This window comes from Microcebus murinus, chromosome 21 (assembly GCF_040939455.1).
Source record: "Microcebus murinus isolate Inina chromosome 21, M.murinus_Inina_mat1.0, whole genome shotgun sequence".
Classification (NCBI taxonomy): Eukaryota; Metazoa; Chordata; class Mammalia; order Primates; family Cheirogaleidae; genus Microcebus; species Microcebus murinus.
In genome coordinates this window covers 38851103-38876572 of record NC_134124.1, presented here as the reverse complement: position 1 = coordinate 38876572, position 25470 = coordinate 38851103, and the positions used below count along the sequence as shown (strand labels likewise).

The 25470-nt window shown below is 45.4% G+C and overlaps 1 protein-coding gene across 2 annotated transcripts in view; it reads right to left on the bottom strand.

Annotated features, from left to right (window-relative positions):
- Positions 1–25139, bottom strand: part of VGLL4 (vestigial like family member 4) — a 161123-nt gene extending 135984 nt beyond the window's left edge. Inside the window, exons 1-2 of one of the 2 annotated variants that reach the window (XM_012785252.2) lie at positions 24886–25139; positions 6433–6509 (exon numbers count right to left, since the gene is read on the bottom strand). In XM_012785252.2, the coding sequence (XP_012640706.1) occupies positions 6433–6496 (64 nt within the window). In that variant the 5' untranslated portion in view covers positions 6497–6509; positions 24886–25139. Of the gene's footprint in view, positions 1–6432; positions 6510–24051; positions 24071–24885 lie in introns of those variants that run through there. The other variant, XM_012785254.2, reaches the window with a different exon arrangement.
- Between the last annotated feature and the right edge of the window lie 331 nt (positions 25140–25470).

Here is a 25470-nt window from a genome sequence, read left to right as displayed (position 1 = left end):
TGCCTCAGCCTCCCGAGTAACTGGGACTACAGGCATGCGCCACACCATGCCCGCCTAATTTTTTCTATATATATTAGTTGGCCAATTAATTTCTTTCTATTTATAGTAGAGACAGGGTCTCGCTCTTGCTCAGGCTGGTTTTGAACTCCTGACCTCGAGCAATCCGCCCGCCTCGGCCTCCCAAAGAGCAAGGATTACAGGCGTGAGCCACCGCGCCCGGCCTGATTCTAATTTTTGGTTTATTTTTTAATCAGCAGAAAAGTCTTTTATGCCCTCAATGGCAAGGCGTATGGCAGAGAAATTAAGGGATTAGGCTTCAGAGTCAGCCTGCTTCAAATCTCAGCACCACTGACTATCAGCTAAGTGTCCTTGGGCGAATTATATAAGCCCCGTCAACCTCAGTTCCCCAAATGGACCAGTGACAGCACCTGTCTAACAGGGCGCTGTAGGAACTAAATGAGGTGACGCAGTAATACTTAAACTGAAGTCCACAGAAAATGTTTAGGAGTCCGTGAGAAATGTTTGCTTTTGTTATTTCAGTGAGAATCTTTCAAAAAATATGACATAAGCATCAGATGCCTACTAACCAAGTATTGCTGTATGATTTCAGTGGCTGTGTTAGCAATTTTTTTTGGTCTAATGAGAAAAAAATCTAATATGAAATTGAGGTATTTACACTAAGAAAAAGTCAAATCACAATCTATATGATGAAATATTTCACAAGACTTTGAAAGACAAAAATGGTGGGGAAATTGCATCAAAATTTACAAGGCGCTATCGGCACACTAACATTAAAGGACCCAGCACGGCACGGTGGCGGCGCACGTCACACCAGTGGAACAGAAACCTTACTGCAGCAGATCACCATCTAATGCGCCATGGCTAACTTCTGTTGGCTATATTTGATTTATAAATGTATATTCTAGTTATAAAGTTAAAAGAACTATAAGCACAAAGACTATGCCCACTTTTATGCTTATATATATTCAAGTAACATTATAATAAAGATAACCATATTGTGATTATGTAAGAGAATGTTCTCATTCTTAGGAAATGCACACTGAAGTATTTAGGAGTAAGGAGACATGGTACCACCTACTTAACTCTCATACGCTCAGGAAAAATAACATGCATATATATTCACACCCACATATACACGTATGTGCAGAGACAGAATACGTGTGTGATAAAGGAAATAGGGAAAAATATAAACAACTGGTGAACCTGGTTGAAGGGTATGTGGTTGCCAAGAATCACAACACCTCATAACCAGAAGGCTCTGTTCCTCCATCTTAAAGACACAGATCCCGAGCTCCCCGGGGAGTGTCATCACACCAGTGACTCATCAGGTGAAGGGGCCTGAGAAATCAGAACCCCGTGGCAGGGCTTTGTCAGAATGCTCACAAGTACCCTTTCTGCCGTCTGGCAATCACTGCCACAATGAGCCACTTTCACGGATGAAAGTGTACTGTACGCCCCCAGTGTTTTAGGATAGGAGGGTAAAAATCACCCATGCAGTGATCAAATAAGGCTACCAATTATCAGAAATGATCATAGAATGAAATACTTAATAAACACTAAAGAAGAATGCAAGGAAAAGAATTCAAAGGCTATGTTATATACAGTATTATTTTTAAACCTTGCTTTTCTGAAGTGCAACTTTACAAAACCAGGAGTCCCTGAGACACAGAGAGAAACAGACAACAAACAAAACAACTGCACTTTGCTTCTGGGCTTTTCTGATGAAAGTCTCCCATAGTTTCACCGAGCTGACTTCCAGCCAGGCACACGGCTGCTAGAAGGCAGGAGCTCGGCGCTCTTTCCCTCACTGCGGGCAAACCACCAGACCAACACCAAGACTCCAAGGGGACTGGACAGGAATGACATCGCGGTATCGTTCCCTTTCAGGAGCACTAGGAAGGCTTGGCCCCTCATGGTACGCAAACGTGACTGCTCCATTACAGTTCCTCTCTATTCTAAGCCTATATTGTTTCTGGGTTTTAGAGTCAGCGCTCAAGAAAATGGTCACTTCCCTTTGGTTTAACTTATTTAGCTCCCTCCTGTTCTCTAAAGCCTGCCCCTTTCCTGCACCAGGCCCCAATCCAGTCTGCCTAGCAGACACTGACTGAGAGACACCCATCTATTCCGGCATGTCTGAACACCCTGGCTCATTTTACTTTCATGTGACAGTCAGATCGTCCCAGTACATAAAGTGGAGAAGCCAGGAGTAAGTGTATCCCACAAAGGAGATATAAACCAAACCATGTTTTTCAAACTGCAGGTCCCAATTCATTAGTGGATCCTAAAATCAATTTAATGAGTCATAGCTCAACTTTTACTTAAATAAAATAGAATACAAAGACTAGAAGAGGCATATCAAACTGTACTGTACAAGACAAGGCTAAGATTTGTCTCTTAAAACTTTTGGATCAGGGGAGGGGGAGCTGGGCCTGGAAAGGTCTAGAGCGGGGTGGGTAAATAAAAAAAACAAAAAACTTTTGATCGTTATGTCAGGATATGAGTACAAAGGTCACAACATAAAATGCTTTTTTACTATGTGCCATGGCCAAAAATCTTTGAAAGCCACCATATTAGATGCTGAAAGGAAAAGAGAGAGTTAAAGAAGAGAAAAATCGAGAGCAGCTGAGCTGATCTCGTGACCGATTTACTTTATGGATGCAGAGGTTTACTAAAAGTCACCATGATCTTTGAGAAAAGAAATTAGTCTGAGAAGACAGTATGTGAGTACAACTGATCATAATGTTATAATTAATTGATCCTGTCTTCCCCCCTCCTCTTAAGGCAAAATAGACCACAACCTAGATACACAAACGTATTCCATAGCCGGTGTGACAATCCCGGTAATAATAAAAGCTTGCACTCTTATGGATTCTTGACTTGGAAGGAGTATGGTAATTAATGCTTCATCAATCAGTCCACTTTCAATGATCGTCACTAAACAAGGAGTTAGGGAATTTCAAAGGGAAGATGCAAATGCAACACCTGTAAAAGCTGCCATCTTCTCCCACTGCTGTCCCTACGTCACTCACACCAGCCCTGCCCAGCTTTTGATCAACTGCATATTAATCCGATTAGATTGAAAGTACTATCACCTCCACCAAAACCCTCAAAAATCAAAAAGTTTCCATTTAAAATTATTTTAATCTAAGTGAGGAAGTCAGTAGATACATAAAGACCTTAGAAGATACAAGAACAAAATGACCAAAACATTTTGTAAACACTGCAATAAAATGATGTATCATGTTAAAAACAGGCCAAGGTGTTGTTTTATACACCAGCAAAAAGTGCCCCGTTTTCTCATTTTGATCCATTTTTATTACTAAAACTACAGAGTTAGAAAAACGTTGGAGACTTCCCAGCACCAGTATTACCAATCACTGAAAGAAGAGGTTCCTTAAGCACAAGGAAGAATGGCAATCTCAAATTGTATTTTCATTAAGTACCTTCCAGGATTACCCTGAACATTGATTAAATCAATGTCTCATGAGCAGTGGAGTGATTATTTTAAGTAAATTTATTCCTTCTAGGCCATCCAGATAAGTGACTATTGTGTTACTACAAAACCACCATTTTACTATTTATTTTAACTCTACAGTGTACTACTGAGATATTTCTTTTATTCCCTGCTACCAGACGTAATGAAGTCTTAAGGCTATCAGGTATTATAGACTCAAGTCATAATAGGTACTGTTGTGTTCAAAATGCTAAAACAATAACATCCTCAAAAATGCCCAGTTCTCCAGGAGCAAAAGAAAAGAAAAGAGAATCATTTAGGTCACCTAGATGAGTTGGTAAACTGATCTCAAGTAGAAGAACATATTTCTATTTGTAATAAGACACCCAAAATCAGATTACTTACACAAGACTTTTTTAAAGTGTTGAGAATGCTAACCTTCCCTAAAGTGTAAGAGCAATTTATAACAAAAGCTAAAATAGAATTAATCTAGGACAGAGAAAGCTGAGTCAGGCTGAACCAGACCAAGTAAGTCTAAGAAATCAACTGAAAGACATTGAACTTAATGTTCAACTTTGTCTATAAACTGTATGAGTTTTCATATGCTTACATAATAATAGATTACTGTTATATTAGGTAATAAAACATACAATGCCTAGTTTTTGAGCTCTGCATACTTGAGAGTGGTACACAGAACATGGCATTAAGAAAAGTCTCTCAAGAATGTTGCCTACGTGTAAATAGTTATTACAGACATTTTGGGCTTTGTTCCTCCACCTTTGTCAAATGTAAAAAATGATCCCGAGAAGCTGAAATCATGACAGAGGGATTCCAGAATCATGTCAGCCCATTCCTAATCCAACTGGAGTCATTAGAGTCAAAAGAAGATTATTCCAGAATAACGTCTACTCTGTGATCTTCCCAGTGTTCCATGTGTACTTACTATCATTTTGCAAAAACACCAACGGGCTGTGTTCAACACAGGAGGAAAGTTAAGAATCCCTCTCGCCCTTGCTGGCATCGTTCTGTTTCTCTGAAAACAGCTCCCTCAAGCCCAAGCCGGCCGAAGGCGGCCTGGCCCCTGCGCCACCCAGCGCGCCACCCTCCCCACGCCCTCCCGCCGCCACAGTCTGCACGCCCAGGTCGCTCGCTCGCGGGGGCGGGACCGCGCCTCCCTCAGCTGAACGCCCGCCCAGGAGGCTCGCGCCCCTCGCTGAACTGGACGGGGCGGGCCTCCAACGTGAGCAGCGATCCTGGCCTGGACTTCAGGAGTGAGCCTGAGAAGGCCGCGGAAAAAGGGAAAAAAGAGGGGGAAGAGTCTTCTGTTCTCCACACTCCAGGACACGAAGGGCCACCCTGAGGTCACTACTTCTATTTTTCATTTATATAAGCAGCATTTTGTTTTACTGATCCTAACTAAACTTCAGCAGTGTAAAAACAGAGAAATTCAAAATAGTTTCTTATATAAAAACTTCTAAATAAACTATATTAATGTTCAACACAGTCTGTAAATAGCTCTTCAAGTCAGTTACACTGATTGCAAGCTTGGAGGCATCAAGGAGTTTTTTCGTTATCTGGATAAAAGCCTTCAGCCTGTGCTGCCCCCTGTGCCCCACGTGTGTGCGAGTGACACTTAGCGTCTCTGGCTCCCACTTCCTGACCACACCTTGGCATCGGACAGCTGTATCTTCCCAACAATCAAAAGCTGAGTAAATGTGAATTACATGAGAGGCTGGAAAAACTCTTACTGGCCATCTCATCCAGTCACCAGCTGAATAATCATCCTGTGGTGGCCGAGGGCAGGAGGGTGACACAGGCACACAGACAGTGTGGAAGACGGGGACAAGTCCTACCAGAGGCCAGCAGGAGAGAGGGCAGGGCAGTCCCAGCCAGGAGCTGAAAGCTAAGGTAAGCACTGTATATGCAACAGCCCGTTTGTTTAATCCTCACAAATACTTTGTAAGTAGGTACTGTGATTCTTTCATGTCACTAATGAGAAAACTGAGGCTTAGAAAAACAAAAGTCTAACACCTAGTAACAAGGCAGACCTTAGATTTTAAGGACATGCATGTTGCAGCCTGCCAATCCATTAAGAACTAAACTGGAAAGTAGTGTGTCTTCGAGAATTTATAATGCATAAAAGCGTGACCTTAAATTATACTTTTGTTATTAACATTTTAATGCTTAGAAAAAGAACACTCGACCTTGTTCCCACATAAAACAGTAATTCTTACAATATTGTTTAGCAAGTAATTTTAACTTTGAACAAGAACATTTAAAAACAAATATACTTTAGGATGTTTCACTTTGACAGACTGGAATAATCTTCCAATGCTGATGTTCTCTCTCCTTCTGCCCGTCCCCTACCACAGCAACTTCCCCCAACATGTGCTCTCTCTCAGCTATGCGAACAGAATTTTCATGACTGTTTGCCATTATGACACATATAGCGCATTTCCAATCTGTGAATGGCCTTGGATGACTTTTTCCATCTCTAGTTCTCTTCTGGTCAATTAGTCTATCAACCAACACATATTTATGTCAACTTCTATGGACACATAAGGAGCATCTTCACTCCAGATCACTGAGAGTGAGCTGTGAGGGAAAAGAGGACCTACAGGTAATCATTTAAGCTCTAGCATCCAAAGTTAAATCCCAGTTCAATACCACCATCCTCACTTGAGCCCAGGAGTTCGAGGCCAGCCTGGGCAACACAGGGAGATCCCCATCTCAAAAAAGAAAAAAACCAGGTAGCCAAAGTTTAATGCCAGCTAAAATACTTACATGGTCTGGTACTTGAAAATAAAAATGAGCAGGCCAAACTGTTATCTCCAAGGAAAAGAACCAAAATTAACAGCAAATAGCCAGAGAACCATGAAGAAAAGCACGTGATTTTATTACGGGGCCAGAGACAAGAGGCATCGATGTAAAGCACTGAAAACAGATTCCTGACTTACGTTTTTCATCATCAGCATGCACCAGAGATGCTGCCCTGGACAAAACATCCAATGGGGTCTCCATTCCTGGTTGGAGCCTAAAAGGAAAATATAGAGGGTGAGAAAAAAGAATTTAAAGAGAGTTCAAAAGACTCTTTTAGAATTCTAGAAGCTAACAGAATGAATGATTCCCCAACCAAATGCAAAGCATTCTCCTAAGGATGAAATTCTTCCCGTCTGAAGAATCAGAACGGACTTGCTTCAGGAATAGAGAAAAGGGTTAAATTCCATTCTGTCTACTGCACTACGCTTTGCCAACTAAAAGGAGGGATATTGTGAATATTCATGCCCATGTTATTTGGCGTTTATAAATGTGTACCAGTGGGCATAACATGCCTGCACAGACATACCCAATAAAAATAGTTCAGAACAAAGGCTGCTCTATGAACACAGCATTACTACCTGTCTGAGATCTTTGTTGTGGTGGTGGTTGTAGTTGTTCTCGGTTTACTACTTTTAGCAGAAATTACTAAGATTGAACCATTTTGCCCTTTTGCCTTAGCTAAGAAGTTATTGACTCATCGGCAGTGGAGAGGGACTCAGCATAGCCATGTAGGTGTAGCTTAATGCATGAGTGTACTCATGAAAAGCTGTGTGATGACTCCACTGGTGAGTTAAATGGTATTTTAAGTTCAGTAAGTATCTTTATTTTAAAACATTGCATTTTTTAGTATACTATTCTATAACCACCACCTACCATCAATTTATCAGGGCCATGTTTTTTAATAAGACTAGATTTTTATTTTTAACTGTTTCATTAAATTATAGCATACCTATAAAAGCAAAAACTGCAAAAAATTTAAAATTGGAGGAAAACCCTAGAAAACCAGGCTGCTTTTGCCCATTTTCCCTTTTCTGGATTATTTAACACACATAATCAATTAGCTCAACTGAGAAAAACACCTTAACCGTACCACTTTAAAGACATGTGACATTTACTCAGCATTCTTCAACATGTATTGAGCACCTGCTATGTACATTCCAGTCACAACACGCAATAGACTAGCTTCCTTTATAACACTCATTCTTCATAATTCTAAAGAAACATCATCCTTGATCTTGAAATATGACTTCATTCAATAAACATTACATATCTACTAAGTACTAAAGGCAGGAAAAATGAACAAAGCCCAGGAGTTGTCTCAAGATGCTTTCAATCTGTACAGTAGACACATCTACGAGAAATCTAGCTTAAGGCAGTGTATTTCCAAAGCGTTTTGCACTGGATGACTATATTTTGGAAAAGAAAAAAAAAAGTTCTCTATGGTAAATAAGTTCAGGGAAGACTGGAGTAAGCCAAGTTAAGCAGTGTGTTTGCCATGCGGGGGCGAAGGGTTAGGGACGGTAACTCTACCGATGTGAAGCCCCTCAGACCTCACTGGCTATTCTTTTAACCTGGAACTTATCTTGGGAAACACTCGGGGAAATACTGGATTAAGGCACAATGTGCAAAGTATCAAAACAGTGCTATAAACAAAGTCCTATAGAAATAAAGATGAATTCTGAAAGGCTTTGTGACAAAAACAGAACTTGAGTGGAGCCTTTAAAGAACAAACATAAAAGCACTCCAGAAGGGAAGAGCATGAGCACAATCCACTTACAACACGCTGCCCAAATCGAAGCGCAGCCAGGGGATAGCATGCAAGAGACAAAGATGGAAGTCTCGGGCTGAAGGCTCTGGCGGAATTTGGGTTGATTTCTTAGACATTAAGGAACCGCTGAAATCTCCATCCGAGCGAGAAAACACTTGGCCGTGCGCATTATTTGGGCAGCGCTGTGTGGAAGGGACAGCAGCCGGGAAGCTCAGGCAGGTGGGCGAGGGGAGCCGGAGCTGCAGGGAGGCCTGCAGAAGGCCGTGAGGGCGTTAGCTTGGGGCGAGGACAGAACTGGCAAGGCCTGGCAGGTCCCAAGAGGCGATGGGAGAGTCAAGGAAGACTGTGAGTGACGCGGAGGGCAATGACCTCCTAAACCAAATGGAGCAAATTTCTTCTTTTCCAGAGAGAAGAGAGGATGAGTAAAATCAGAGGCATAAGGGAGAAAAACTAACGGCATTCACATTCCTAAACCTTCTTTGTAAGACAGAAAAGATCATCTCCAGAGAGAAAGAATTTGTGAACTTGTTTAAAAGTGGAGAAAACGAAAGGTTTAGGACTGACAGAAAAAGGGTTTTTGCACTCTTAAGAACTGGGTAATAGGAGAAGGATCAAGATGGCGGATGAGAAACACCGCCAGAAAGAGTGTCTCTGCAGAAAAGACAGATTCTAGCAGAAATTAGAAAAAAGAAGCAAGAAGACGAGCATACAGCAGATGAGGGCCTGAAGGAGGGGTACCTGAGACCCCGGGAAACTCCACGGGAGGAGGCTGCGGAGGAGAACTGGAGGCTGAGACCGCCGGAGCAGCCTGGAGACCAGCAGGAAGGGTAGGTGGATCAGTCACCTTTCCCCTACCCTGCATTTGGGACTGCTGGTGGGCTCCCCAGCGGGTGGAGAGACCTGCGGACACCAGCCCAGAGATGGCTGCCGCCAGCTAGCAGTGAGCCTGTAGTGGACGCGGCACCAGACTCCCAAATCCCTCGGGGCACCTCCGTGTGCACAGACTTGAGCATCGCAGCAGGCGCCATATTACCTCCTCCTCCCCTCCACCGACCCTACCCACGGCTGCCCAGAGAGATAATACAGCCACCAGCCGGAGGCACCTCCAGGGAATAGGACCTTCCCTTTTGGGGCCCTACAGCTGACTAAGGGGAACTCAGACTGTGAGCTCCCTACCCGCCAGCCCTCCCAGGTGCTGCTGGCACGGAGTTCCCAGGAGAACGGGGCAGACTCTGAGGCTGAGAGACACAGACACAGCTTGGGCTCCCTGTGGGTGAATTGGGACCAGAACTCCTCTCCCTGGTGGGGATACAGTTTGAACTCTGGGACCCAGAGGTAGGACCTGCAGACCAGATCCCGTGCACCGGGGTCTAGCATTGCCCGGGGCACAAAAGGGATATCTGTGAACAGCCTACTGAAGTGTGTGTGCCTCCTGGGGCAGATCAGCGTCCTAGAAGGCAACGCTCCCACCAAAGGGAGGCCATGCGCCCAGCCCAGGCAGCGTTTCTGCACAGGGAACCTCCACGCCGGCATCACAGTCCGGGGAGGCCTGGTGGCCTGTGGTCTGGCCTGCTGGCAGAGGCCCAGGAGTAGCTGCGGAGTTGGGGAGGGTGGAAAGAAGCGAGGCCCACTCCAGACTGTGGGTCGCAGACAGCCCCACCCCCACACGCAGACTTTCTGGCTGAGCGGGACCATTCCAGCCCCGCCCTGACAGCTTTTCCTGGAAGCAGAAAACAGAACTTTGACCCCTGCTAACGGCATTGGTGGTGCCTGAGGGCAGGCTTACCCAACCCAGCTCTGCCCAGAACAAGAGCTGATAACAGGACACAAAATCAACAGCATAGCCTGTTCCTCCAAGCAAGCGCCACCTACTGACAGGGACGGCATCCTGCACAGCCTTTTCATGGCACCCACTGACTCATTATACAGGGAGTGGTCAAATCTCACCCACAGACACCACCTAATGGCTCAGAAACTAAACAAGGCGTGTGAATACCCAAACAAAAACCTAAAGGAAAGAAACAACAACTGATCGACATGGGTAGAAATCAGCGAAGGAACTCAGGAAATATGAAGAACCAAACGGAAAACACACCCCCAAAGAGGAGCACCAGCCCCCTAGAAACGGACACCAACCCAAATAAGGCAACCAAAATGACAGAAGAGGAATTTCGTATGTGGATCATAAGAACACTCACTGACCTGCAACAACAACTCAATAACCAACACAAAGAAACCACAAAAAGCATCCAGGATTTGGAAAAAGAAATGGACACAATGAAGAAATTTTAACCGAACTCCTGGAAATGAAGACTCAATTCAGGGAACTACAAAATACAGTGGAAAGTCTCAAGAACAGGGTAGTTCAAACAGAAGAAAGAATCTCAGAGCTTGAAGATAACACCCTCCAACTAAATAAAACCATCACAGAGACAGAGCAGAGAAACAAGAGAAAAGAGCAAAGCCTACAAGAGATGTGGGATTATGTGAAGAAACCTAATGTGAGGGTCATAGGCTTACCAGAAGGGGAAGAAGACAACACCCAAGGGTTGGACAAGCTATTTGAAGATATAATAGAGGAAAATTTCCCAGGCCTTGCTCAAAATCTTGATATACAAGTTCAAGAAGCTCAGAGGAGCCCTGGGAGATTCAATGCAAACAGGAAGACATCACAACATGCAGTCATCAGACTGACCAAAATATCAACTAAAGAGGCCCTTCTAAGAGCTGTAAGATGAAAGAAGCAAGTGACATACAAGGGAAAGCCAATTCGAATAACACCAGACTTCTCTAATGAGACTTTACAAGCAAGGAGAGACTGGGGCCCCATTCTCACTCTTCTGAAACAAAACAATGCCCAGCCTAGAATCTTATTCCCTGCAAAACTAAGCTTCATATATGAAGGAGAAATAAAGACATTCTCAGACAAGCAAAGTCTCAGAGAATTCACCAAGACAAGACCAGCTCTACAAGAACTACTCAAAACAGTGTTACGCACGGAACACCATGATAAAAACTCACGAATATAAAAACAACCAAAACCCAAAGATTAAAGGCCAGATAATACAATGGCTCAAGAGAGAAATCAAAGCAACAACATCCAACCCAACAGAATGAACAGTAATCTACCTTACCTATCAGTTCTCTCAATAAATGTGAATGGCTTAAAGTCTCCACTCAAGAGACATAGGCTGGCTGAATGGATAAGAAAATACAGGCCAAGGCCGGGCGCTGTGGCTCACGCCTGTAATCCTAGCTCTTGGGAGGCCGAGGCGGGCGGATTGCTCAAGGTCAGGAGTTCAAAACCAGCCTGAGCAAGAGCGAGACCCCGTCTCTACTATAAATAGAAAGAAATTAATTGGCCAACTGATATATATATAAAAAAAAAATTAGCCGGGCATGGTGGCACATGCCTGTAGTCCCAGCTACTCGGGAGGCTGAGGCAGAAGGATCACTCAAGCCCAGGAGTTTGAGGTTGCTGTGAGCTAGGCTGACGCCACGGCACTCACTCTAGCCTGGACAACAAAGTGAGACTCTGTCTCAAAAAAAAAAAAAAAAAAAAAAAAAAAAAGAAAATACAGGCCAAGTATATGCTGTCTTCAGGAAACACATCTAACCTGCAAGGATGCATATAGACTAAAAGTAAAAGGGTAGAGATCAGTATTCTAGGCAAGTGGAAGCCAAAAGAAGGCTGGTGTGGCAGTTCTAATTTCAGACGATTTAGTTTTTAAACCAACAAAAGTAGTGAAAGACAAAGAGGGTCATTATCTAATGGTGAAGGGCACACTTCAACAAGAAGAGATAACAATTTTAAATATATATGCACCCAACTTAGGTGCACCCAGTTTCATAAAGCAAACCTTACTGGATCTAAGCAAATGGATTAATAGCAACTCCATAATCACCGGAGATGTCAACACCCCACTGATGGCACAAGACAGATCCTCCAAACAGAAAATTAATAAAGAAATAATGGACTTAAACAAAACCTTGAAACAACTGGGTCTGACTGACATCTACAGGACATTCTACCCAAAATCCACTGAATATACGTTCTCATCAGCTCACGGGTCATTCTCTAAGATTGACCATATCCTGGGACACAAAATAAATCTCAAGAAATTTAAAAAATAGAAATCATACCATGTACCTTCTCAGATCACAGTGGAATAAAAGTAGAAATCAACCCTAACAGAAACTCGCACTTCTACACAAAAACGTGGAAATTAAACAACCTCCTACTAAATGATTACTTCATAAATGAAGAAATCAAGATGGAAATTAAAAAATTCTATACTCCTACACTGCTGGTGGGACTGCAAATTAGTTCAACCTCTGTGGAAAGCAATATGGAGATACCTTAATGAATCTACCATTTGATCCAGCAATCCCATTGCTGGGCATCTACCCAAAAGATCCAATGACACTACAAAAAAGACACCTGCACTTGAATGTTTATAGCAGCACAATTCATAATTGCAAGGCTGTGGAAACAGCCCAAGTCCCCATCAATCCAAGAATGGATTAATAAAATGTGGTATATGTATACCATGGAGTACTATTCAGCTCTAAGAAACAATGGTGATATAGCACATCTTATATTTTCCTGGTTAGAGCTGGAACCCATACTATTAAGTGAAGTTTCCCAAGAATGGAAAAACAAGCACCACATATACTCACCAGCAAATTGGTATTAACTGAACAGCACCTAAGTGGTCACATAGGTACTGCAGTAATAGGGTATTGGGCAAGGGGGAGGGGGGTGGGTATATACATACATAATGAGTGAGATGTGCACCATCTGGGGGATGGTCATGCTGGAGACTCAGACTTGGGGGGAAATGGGCATTTATTGAAACCTTAAAATCTGTACCCCCATAATATGCTGAAATAAAAAAAAAAGAATTAAAAAAAAAAAAAAAAAAAGAACTGGGTAATATTCTCTTCACCCAAGCCAGTTTCCTATTCAGGCAAGATCTGGGTTTAATGTCTTATGATTTTTGAATTAGTAATTGCTGATAAGCATTTTACTCCCCAATACAGTATTTAGACTCAATCCCTTAAATTAATTTCCTCATTAAGTTAAAGGACAATGCTTTCAAAATTCTAAACCCAAATACATATATGCTAACATATGCCTTAAGTAATACAAATTATGCATAAAAACAAAATATCAAAGCGTAAGAGCATCAGATGACACAAAAAAGTAGACCCAGAATTCTAGCATAGAAGATATTTAAGTTTATCCTCATACAACAAAATCTGAACCCCAAAGCGACTTACATTCAAAGTAGGCAGATAAGAGACAGGGTGTTTAGAGTTCCTCTACAAGGCACCTGCTGCAACTTTACTAATGAAACCAACCGATTTCTATTACACAATTATTCTGAGTTTAGCAAAGCACTCAAGAGAGGTTGAACAGAAATAGAAGTTCTGATCCCTGCTTTCAAGGAGTTATGATCTTGTTCATGAAATTAAAGTATACAGGATAGGATAACAATAGGCAAAATCAAAAAGAGGTTAGTAAGAGACTATTATTTAAAACTAAAATGTGCATTGTGTGATAAAAGAAAGATCAACATCAGCTAAGGTGTTTACCTTGGCACATCTATTTTCATTTGTTTGGGGGGAAGGGGTGGTTTCAAAAGGCCACTTCAAAAGCTTCCTTCCCCAGTTTCCCTGCCCCAGGTAGTCACTTTCCTCTCTGACCTCCCTTACCTTCCTGGATCACACTGTTTGTCTGTATATTTCCCGGATGCAAGGATTCTGTCTTATCCCATACAGTCACGTTGGGTCAACAGTCTCAGGAAAGGCACAGAAGCAGGAATGAGCCCTGGGACAGGTAGGCTGAGATCAGCCTGGTTAGAATTGGGAATCCACTTAAGCAGCAGCAAAAGGTAAGTTCAGGTGAACATGATGTGGTGGCCTTTGGAAAGAGCTGGCAGCTGCCCTTTAGGTTTACACTTAATGTCACAGGCAACAGACAGTTGTCATCATAGTCCCTGAGCTGGCCAGTGATGTGATGTTAAGGCTCCTTTAGTTCAGAATTTCTTTGTAGGGTGGTTTGACTGGAGCGGGTGACATGAGGAGTTACTGGAGGAGGATTTAAGAGGAAGTTGTAGGAAACAGGTGTTAGATATGGACAATACAGGTGGGAGATGAGGGTCAGGGACCAGGCATTATCTAGCCACAAAAAGAACAAAGCAAATAAAGTTTGAAGATAATAGTCATAAAAAAAAAAAAGTCTTTTGAATTTTACATCTCATACAATATCCACAGTCCAACAAACCCAATAAAACATATTGATAATGTGGTGGGTGGGGCACCATGGCTACAGTATTTGATGGAAGGTCACACTACATTAACAGGCAAACCAAGCCAGGCATGGAGGCTCACGCCTGTAATCCTAGCATTCTGAGAAGCTGAGTCGGGAGAATTGCTTGAACTCAGGAGTTCAAGACCAGCCTGAGCAAGAGTAATACCCTGTCTCTACTAAAAACAGAAAAATTAGCAGGGCATGGTGGCACATGCCTGTAGTTCCAGCTACTCAGGAGGCTGTGGCAGGAGGATTCCTTGAGCCCAGGAGTCTGAGGTTGCAGAGAGTTATGTTGACGTCACTGAACCCTATGTGGGGTGACAAAGCAAGACTCTGTCTCACAAACAGGTAAATCAGCATCATAGTTGTTTAAGAGGGTGATCTTTGGACACCCACCTGTCTGAGTTTGCATCTGGCTCAACCACTTCTGATCTATGTGACCCTGAGAAGTGACTTTACTCGTATGTTTCCTCATGTGGAAAATGGGGATACTAATATTACCTCCCTCAGAAGATGTTCTGAGCAATGAATGGGCTTTATAGGAACAAGGTAATTACTTATCAAAACTGTACTACCTCTGTGGAGATCAGCATCAAGATTTCTCAAAGAACTAGAAGTAGATCTACCATTTGATCCTGCAATCCGTCTACTGGATCTACCCAGAGGAAAAGAAATCATTGTATCAAAAAAATATCTGGGCCAGGCGTGGTGGCTCACGTCTATAATCTTAGCACTTTGGGACCAGCCTGAGCAAGAGCGAGACCCCATCTCTCCAAAAAATTGAAAAAATTAGCCAGGCATGGTGTATAGGTGCACACCTGTAGTCCCAGCTACTTCGAAGGCTGAGGCAGGAGGAATGCTTTAGCCCAGAAGTTTGAGGTTGCTGTGAGCTATAATGATGCCACAGAGTGAGGGAGGGAGACCCCGTCTCAAAAAACAAAAGGATATCTGCCCTTGTATGTTTATTACAACACAGCTGACAATCACAAAGATACAGAATCAACCTAACAGCCTATCAACTGATGATAAAGACAATGTGGTCTGTATATATATATACCATGGAGTACTACTCAATGATATGAAAGAATGAAATAATGGCTTTTGCAGTAACTTGGCTGGAACTGGAGGCCATTATCCTAAGTAACTCAGAAACAAAAAAATAAATGCTATATGTTTTCACTTACAAGCAGGAGCCAATCTATGGCTACATAAGGGCACACAGAGCGGCATAATGGACATTGGAGACTCACAAGGGGGAAAAGGATGAAAAATTTCTTATGTGGTACACTGTGTACTACTGGGGTGGTGGGTCCACCAAAAGCCCAGAAAGCACCACTACACAATATATACATGTAGCAGGATTCAACTTGTACCCCCTAAATCTATTAAAATTTTAAAAATTAGAATAAAAATAATTAGACAAAATGTATGCAAAAATATTAATTACAAATGACACTAAGTATACGGACAATGACAGGGCACTGACCACTACTTTGGATAGAGTGGTCTGGGGAGACAAATGGAAGCTAAAGGATGAGAGAAATTGGCCAAAGAAAGAGCAAGGAGGGCCAGGAGAGAGCAGGTAACAAACAGCACATGCGAAAGACAGACTCCATACAGACAGAAGGTGTACAGGGTGACGCGGAGGGACCAGCGTGGCTGGCGCACAACAAGGCCGGGGCGCGCCAGGGGTGCAGCTGGGAGGCTGGCAGGGTGCACGGTGCGTCCCTCAGAGGGCGCCCCAATGCCGAGACTGCATTCCAAGTCACTGAAAACCCTTGAGTAGTCTGAAAAATTTTAAGCAGGAAGGTGACATGTCTGGTTTATTTTCTTTATGAATCATAAATTATCCACGACCTTTCACAGATTGTGCAACATCTGGAAAATAAATCTAGGTATGTCCCAATAATGTCTGATTTCTGTAGTAGTTTTTACATTAGAATATGGAGAGCCCGCTGTGGCGGCTCACACCTGTAATCCTAGTACTTTGAAAGGCAGAGGCAGGAAGATTGCTTGAGGCCAGGAGTTTGAGACCAGCCCTGAGCAAGAGCAAGATCCTGCCTCTACTAAAACTAGAAAGTTAGCCAGGCATGGTGGCCCACACCTGAGGTCCCAGCAACTCAGGAGACTGAGGCAGAAGGATTGCCTGAGCTCAGGAGTTTGAGGTTGCTGTGAGCTATGATTGTGTTATTGTACTCTAGCTGGAGCCACAGAGCCCACACTTTGTCTCAAAAAAAAAAAAAAAGAACATAGTGATAACCCAAAATATAATCACTTGAAATGCTGACACCTAGAACATAACATCATTAAAATGAGAGGACTGTGGCTCCAGAAAAAGACATAAAGTGCATTTTTAGGGTGTTCCACTGTATTGCAAAACCTATTTCTGGTCTATCCATTCACCTTTTCTCATTGTTGTCAAATGCAAACATAACCCATCATGACGAGACATATATTTTATTGTGGTTTTTTTTTTCCAGGCAATGGTCGCATGTTTTCTCTGCCACACTATGTTCCTTTCCTCAGACACCCTTCCTTACCCCCAAATAATATGATATTTCAAATAGCTTAAGGTTGAGAATTTGGGAAAAATAGGTATCAATTCTAAAGTTACTAAAATTCAGGGGCGTCTCAAAAAAAAAAAAGGAATTTAGAGCCATTCATTGGGTATCTCCTATTTGTACCAAACACTATACTCACACATTCCAGAAAAGGAAAAGTAAACTCCCTGCCCTTGAATAACTTATACCCAATGTGGATCACACTATGATTGAGCTGGCTAGCTGTCAGCCTCAGCAAGAAGGAAAACTGAAATGAAAAATCAGACCCACTGTCACCAGATTCTGGTGGCCACATGCAAGCAGTTTCATGGCCTTCACGTCCCCTAGCTGTCTCCTCCCCACAGTGCGTCCAGCCGATGCTCTGTCAACTCGTGCAGCACAAATTCTTCCTGTCAGCATCCAACGTTCAAACCATCTCTTTGCTCTTCTTGCTAAGAATATCTCTCATTTGCATGATGCTTTTTTTTTCTTCTCACACTTTACCGTCTGTTAAGTCAACAGAGCCAGGACTTCAGCAACAGAAAACCTACGTTTGAGCCCTACTTTAAATCCTTCATTCATTCAATCAGCAATTAATCCCTGAAAGCCTATTTTGTTCTGGGCCTTGCTCTAGATGTCTAACACTAATTTTATGGGCCATTCATTAATTCTGAGACAGGGTCTCACTCTGTTGCCCAGGCTGATGCCATCATAGCTCACTGCAACCTTGAACTCCTGGGCTCAAGCAACCCTTCTGCCTCAGCCTTCTGAGTAGCTGGGACTACAGGCGCATACTGTCATGCTCAGCTAATTTTTTATTTTCTTTTTTGTAGAGGATGGGGGTTCACTATGTTGCTCAGGTTGGTCTCAAACTCCTGGCCTCGAGTAATCCTCCCACCTCAACCTTCCAAAGTGCTAGGATTACAGGTGTGAACCACCATACCTGGCCTAGGTCAGTCACTTAACCTCTCCAGGCCCTAGTTTTCTCACTTGAAAGAACATGGCAAAACATTGCCTAATTTCCTATGATCACAAGCTTGTCATGTGCATTAAATGACATAAAGTAACTGAAAATGCCTTACAAACTAAAGAAATAGATTTTATCATTCTACCACTACCACCATCTTACAACTGTATAGCCATACTTTTTCAAAACATATTCACATAAATGACCTCATAGGATTCTCACAACCAAACTGTGAGTTACGCTACATGACCAAATATGACGATTATTATTATTACTATTCTACAGATGAAAAACTGAGGCACCAAGAATATAAGTAACTTCCTAAAGAAGCTAAGACTAGAATATCCAAGTCTCCTGATTCACCATCCAAATGCTATTTTTACTATCCTTAAGTTGATCATCTTGAATAGTTTTTGGAGAAAAACTATTTATTAATAGCTTAAGCTACCTAAGAAAACAAAACCAACCTTCCATCAGCAACCAAGGCTTCTAGCCTTTGCTCTTTCCCCACCCCCTGACGCACACATCAGGCAGCAACGCGGCAGTTCCCACAGTGGGCAGAGGGAAACAAGCCCTCTCTTCTCAGCAACACGAACACCATGCCATATGTGACTTTCTTTTAATAGAAGTAGGCATGTAGTCACATTGATGGTAGTCAAGGCAGGTAAGATGACCATCACACCAGATCAGTTGACGCTGAGACTGGGATGAACAACGCTGGCAACAGCCCACAGAGCCATAGGATTCCTGGGGCCACAGCTACAGAGGAATCAGGCCAAAGCCGTCAGGACTTCCAGCTCCAAGAACAGGTTCAGTATCAGAACAGGGTGATATCTACTTAGACACACTCAAGAAAACCTGCTGTTAAGTTCCAATGACAAACTGCTAAGGTCCAGCAAGTAATACTTTAAATTTTTCACCTTGGTGCTTGTACTTCTCACCACCTTAAATTGTATGCTGCCTTTCTAAACAGAAGCCAGCTCTTGCTCAAAATACGCTTTCAGTAGTCACACTACCAAAGAGAGAGCACGAATGGATGGATCCTCTGCTATTCCAGCTGTCCTTATCTAGGCAGGTTCCAAGCATGAGCAACTGGCCCTTGATGCCATAGTGGGAAGCCCCGTATCAGACACAATGCCAGGAAGACTTGGTTAGCTTTGTATATCAAACTCCTTACTTCTGCATATAATCATTCCTAAAGATTCATGAGAGGGCCAAATGTCTGAAATCTGAACGATATATCTGCACGTTCTATGTCTATTTCCAGAGAGTATATGTATATATATCTATATGCATAAAATCCCTAATCAGGCTTCTTTCAGGTGCCTGCCAACCTCAAGCATAATCCCCAGAACAGGAGCCAGTTCTGTTGGCACTTCTCTCATTGTCTTAGAAGTTGGTATGTTGGTACAGGTCTGTACCCTTTCCATAAGGGTTTAATGCCCCTCCAGTGAAACCTCTGCAGGAGGCAGGTCTATAGGTCGTGCAGCCATCAATCTCTTGTCCTCCAAAGTAGGGCATATTAGGTAGCAGGCACAGGTAACTTCAGGTGCCTGCCATCAACTCAGCTCTGCCTACTGCTTGTCTCCACTTCTCATCACCCCAAAAGACAGTGAGACCTCAGTTAGCCTGGACTGAATACAGGGATACCACTCTGGGCAGAAACCCTGAACAAATTCTAACCACTTGAGGTTTTCTGATGCTAAAGTGGCCCAAGGCCTGACTCTATGGACCTCCTCACCCTGTGGGAGGGCTGGGATGTGATATTTAGTCATCACAACTACCCTGGCCACCACAGTAATGCCACCCTACAGCGACTAAAACCCTCAGTTACTACGATACAGTTTGGTATCAGTGAAAACTATGTGAACACACAGACCGTAGTAAAGTTGACCATGTACCAGTTGAGGGCCATCTGTACCGGCTGAGCTGCAAAACCAAACTCATGTTACAGCACACTCTATGACCCTGTGCAAGGCTGCCTGATGCTGGTGTCAAATTCTTACTGCTGGCTGAAGTTCACCCATCTCCCTAAAGTGCTCCCTGGAAAGTAACTGTAAGGTGGGCCCACACTGGCACTGCTGTATCTATCTAAGGGGGAAAATAAAATTCACCTGGACTTTTCGAGCAGATGACCAATTCCCACTATTTTTCAATGCTGTTGTCAGCCCAAACAAAAATGAACTATGCTTTTCTTTCTCATAGTTAGGCTATAATGAATCTATCTCTTCATTTTCAAGACTTCAGATTTATACAGCACTGGATATGAAGTAAGAGCAACTCTTTTACTCTGGATATGCTTGTTCTTGCAATTATTTTATTTGGATACTTAGGATTTCTTATTCACAATTGCTGACGGGCCACATATTCTCAGGGATCTATTACTCCCAAGAATAAGAGACATGTTGCATCATAGTCCAAATTAGCAAACTTCCTATAATAAATACCCCAAGTCTAACTCTCCATTGTTCCAAAATCTCAACTCTCAGTCTATTAGAGCCTAGATAAACTCATCTAACTCATGACACAATATACCATTAGGTTGCACTCTAGTTATTTCCACCAGTAAATATGGTCAATTCTTGTTATTCACAGCAGTTGTGTTCTATAAAATCTCCATGAACACTGAATTAGTGAATACTAAACCACTGTTCCTAGGGGAAACACAGGGTTAGGTTCCTTTGAGCCTCTGGTCACATTTTTGTCAACTGTCAATACATAACCTTGTTTTATGTGTGTTTCTGTTTAAAGACACCTCCCTTAATACCTATTGTTGATTCACTAACATTAAACTTACAGTCAGCAACGTGGTAACTCATGCCTGAATGATGCTCATCTAATACATGTATTTTCTCCATACAGCACATCTCAGCCTTCTTGGCTGAAGAACAGCACTTCAGCACTACTTGGGGGCCATTTTAAATAGCAAACTGCCAACGAAAAGCACAAAAATGTGAAAAAATGTGGTACTAAGCAGACTACAAAAACACACTTCTTTACAGTGTTAAGAGCTGAAACAAGAAGGTAGAGTATTGCTTTTTTTGACCCCCCACTGGGCACACATGCATTGAGAGACTCAAATCTTTGCCTACCCTGCACATGCCCACAAATGTCCAAGAAAGCACCACAGCACTGATGTGGGGGTTACAAGTAAATTTTAGTGAGTAGGCAAATTCATAATATGGAATCAAGAATGAGGATCAACTACATCTGGTTATCAGACCTGAGACATGAGACACAGAAAGTACATCTATAAGGTTTTCCTCCTTTGCAGATGACTGTTATACTGTAATCTAGGTAGAAAGAATTTTTCTGGTTTCAGTACCTCTTGTACTTCTTCTTTTCCTACCTTGTCAATTTATATGATCTAGATTTGGCAATCCAGTTCTTAAGTTGTTGGAGTTTGGGGCTTTTATTTTTCTTGTTTTCGGGGTTTTGTTTGTGTGTTAGTTTTTTAAAATGGAGACAGATCCTAAATGGCCACGGATTGATTAGCAGCATTCATTTTACTGTTTTACTAAACTCCCACATACAGACTTCATAAACTTTAGAACAGGCGTCCTCAAACTACAGCCTGCGGGCCACATGTGGGTGTTTTTGCCGTTTGTTTTCTTACTTCAAAAGATATGTGCAGTGTGCATAGGAATTTGTTCACAGTATTTTTTAAACTATAGTCCAGCCCTCCAACGGTCTGAGGGACAGTGAACTGGCCCCGTTTAAAAAGTTTGAGGACCCCTGCTCTAGAATCTTCCTGAAAGAAACACAAATGAGCCTCAGGTAACATACCTTGCAGAAACTTTTTCACACACAGAAAAACTTTCTCTTTCACCAGGTTCTCATAGCTGCAACAGCTCACCTAACACAGGCAATAAACACACAACTCAGTATGTCAAAAAATCTCCATGCAGTGTCATAATTTCATGTATTTGACTAAAATTAAACATTAAAATTATCCCATGTATTTGACTTTTACCTCCTGAACTTACAACTTTTAGTATTTTATTAAGTTATGTTCAAAGTTACAAAACAACTTTTATCGTTAATCTACTTATTATTTTATTAAGGCAAAAAGTTGCACAACACAACTATCCAAGAGAGATACCCAGAAGAGACACAAAGTAAAATCCTCCTTTGGATGGATGTTTTGGCAACCACAAGAAAGAGGCTGGTAAACAAGGCTGACTCCATAAGGACTTAAAAGGAATTTCCCATTACAGAACATTTAAAAGTTAAAGTTAGGCTGGGCTGGGTGGCTCACGCCTGTAATCCTAGCTCTCTGGGAGGCCGAGGCGGGCGGATTGCTCAAGGTCAGGAGTTTGAAACCAGCCTGAGCAAGAGCGAGACCCTGTCTCTACTATAAATAGAAAGAAATTAATTGGCCAAAATATATATATATATATATATATATATATAAAATTAGCCAGGCATGGTGGCGCATGCCTGTAGTCCCAGCTACTTGGGAGGCTGAGGCAGAAGGATTGCTTGAGCCAGGAGTTTGAGGTTGCTGTGAGCTAGGCTGACGCCATGGCACTCACTCTAGCCTGGGCAACAAGCGTGACTGTCTCAAAAAAAAAAAAAAAAGTTAAAGTTAGTTTCATAATTCTGTATGTTAAAACCTTCAGGTAAAATCATAAAATGTAAATCAGTTGGAGGAAGTAGCAAGGACTGTGTTTACAAAGCTCTTTCAAATCTTCAAAGACTTTTATAAATAATACAAAATACTTTCAAAGCACATTATTCTCTGTAATCCTTAAAACTCTGTGATGTATTGGAACAGACAGTATCACCATCTTACAGAGGAAAATAAAACACAAAGGTTAAGAATAAGTAACTTGTTCTGGTCACAAACCTAGTAGGTGACACAGAACTCAAACTCAAGTCTCCAGAAATAATACACCAGAGCTGTTTTTACTACAACATTCACAGTTTTGGAATGTAGTCCATGGTTATTTATAGCAGAATTATCTTCTTAATTGTATTGTGCTTTGGTCAACATAAAAATTAGTTTGCATTCCCTTCTGAACAGAAAGCAAAGGCAGGCTGCCCAGAAGTGTGAAAAAACGGTGGCAGGAGAAATCAGCCTGGGATTAAAATTTTGCCAAAGTTAAACAAAACTCGAGGGGTTTACATCATTTCCACTGTGGGGGAGATGACTTTTCGGCCAGATGTAACAGGAAACACACAAGAATAACACAAAACTGTTTTGAGTGTTAAGACAAGAAACTTCGGATAGAAGTATTTATAAACCCATTATTTAAATTTAGAGCATGGAGATTCAGACACACCACAAAGCCTGGATGCCACGGGCCGCAGGCTAACCGCCCGCTGTCCGCCCTCGCAGTCACGCGCAGACCCCCAGCGCGGGGGCGCCCCCGCCGGCCAGCCCGCGGACTGAGGCGCGGGCGGAGCGGCAGTGCGGCTCGCCCGCGGCTCGCAGAGCTGACCGCACCTGCTCACAGGCAAACCAACGAGTACCCGGCTTTGTCTCTGAGCGCGCAGAGGACGCGCAAGCCGGCCTGCTTTGTAGTAAAGATACACTTGAATTTAGAAAGATACTGCAACTCTACAACTGGGAAAGTGCTTTGAGACGAGGGGCAAGCAGCGGCTGCCAGACCTGGAAGAGCCGCCTCCCCGCGCGCTGCGACCGGAGGAGGACGCGGCCCAAACGCTCGGCGCCGAGGGCCCGAGTGAACCGGCGTGTCAACCTCCTAGCTCAAGCAGACGACACCTGCCGTAAAGCACACGCACACCGACAGTCCCGGCGAGCCTGTCACCCTAACCTAAGACACCTAGATGTCTCCACCTGGTGAGTCGAAGGAGACTTTACGCAAAACAGGAAAGAAAAGCCCTTCGCTCCCCGGCCGGGCCTGCCCGCGGTGCAGGGCGCGCGGTCGCTCAGCGGGGCCGGGAAGGGTCCGCAGGGGACGGCGCCCGCGCCCGCGCCCGCAGCCCTCCCGCGCCGGGCCTCCTCCCCGGCCCAGGACGCCTCCACCCGGACGCCGCCAGGGCACGGACCGCCCTCCGGGCCAGACGCTTCCGTTCCGCCGGGAGCCTCGCGAGCCGCCCGGCAGGGGCCGGCCTCCTCCTCCCTCCGCGGGGCGCCCTCGGTCCCGCTCCGGGCCGACCCACCCCGGCGCCCCGCGGGCCAGCCCGCACCGCACTCACCGCGCGGCGGCTCTGGGCGCGCCCGCCTCGGGCCGGGCCCCGCGGGGGCTGGAGGGACCCGGCGCGCCGGGCGCACTCGGGGCCGCGCAGGCGCGCTCCCGCACCGCGGCCCCTCGGACACACGCACACGCGGGCCGCGCGCTCGGCTGGCTCCGCGGCGGCGCGAGCGCGGGAGCGCGAGGAATCCCAGGAATGAGGCACCGCCCACCCTCGCCCGGGCTCCGCGGGCGGCCGGCGGGGACACGCCCCCGGCACGCCCTCCGCCCGGCAGGTGGGGCCGAGCGCAGGTGAGCCCGAGGGAGGCGGAGCGGCGCCTCGCGCGGCCCCGAGGGCCGGGTCCCCTCCCCCGCCCGCCGCGGCCAGCGGCAGCTGGCACCCACCGGCCGGGCCCGGGCGCGGGGCCGCCAACTTGCGCGGGGGCCCGGGGCTCGCCGCCGCCCTCCGAGGGGCTGGCCGGGCGGGCGCGTGGATGCCGCACCGCACACGCCCCCGCACCCCGAGGCCCAGCCAGGGGCACGCACGCGGCATTCCGTGCGGTCCCAGGTGCCCGCCGCCGGGGCCGGCACCTCCCGCACGCGCCGGGCAGGCTGCGGCGCGCAGGGACGCCGGCGTCCACGGTCCAGCCACACTCGGCAGCCCGGACCCGCTGCCCCTGCCCGCCTCGCAGGCGCGCGGGACTCGACCCACCCTGCGGCACCCACGCTGCGCTCGGCTTCGCAGCCGGGGCCGTCGCGGCTCGCACGCAGCGCGCAGCCGAGGGCGGGCGGACCAGCCCGGGCCCGGTGGGCGCCCCGGCCCGCGCCCGCGCCCGCGCCGGCCGGCGGCCGCACGCACCTGAGGACGCGGCGCTCGCGTCGGGGTGCTGGGCGCCGCCGCGGTCACCACGGCCGCCGCGGCCCGGGGCGCTCGGCCGCCGCTCGGCCTCCTCCCATCCCGCGCGGGCCGCCGCTCTCCGCACACGCACACCGCCGCGCGGCGCGGCTGCTCCCGGCCTCGCCGGAGCTCGGCGTCCCCGCAACCTCGGCGGCGCGGCCGGGCGGGCGGCGAGTCGGGCCCTCGGCCGGGCGCACAGGCGAGCGCGGCCGCCCCCGCAGTCCGCCGCCCGCTCGGAGACGCCGGGGCGGGGCGGGCCGGGAGGAGGTGGGGCGCTCCTAATTGGCGCAGGTTCTGGTTGCAGGCGGCGCAGGCCTGCGACCGCGGAAAGAAAGGCCTGTCTTTAATTCTGTCCTGCCGTCCCCCGGGATTTGGAGGTGGGGTAAGGGGGCGGAGGCCTGCTACTCCCCATCCCCCGCAACCCTTGCCCCTTCGTTTTCTCATGCCGCCACAATTAAGGAAACATTTGTTTAACATATCCAGCCGCTAACTTCATAAAATAAATAGTCTGGACTTCCTCTGGCTTGCTGTGAGCGGCCTCATGTC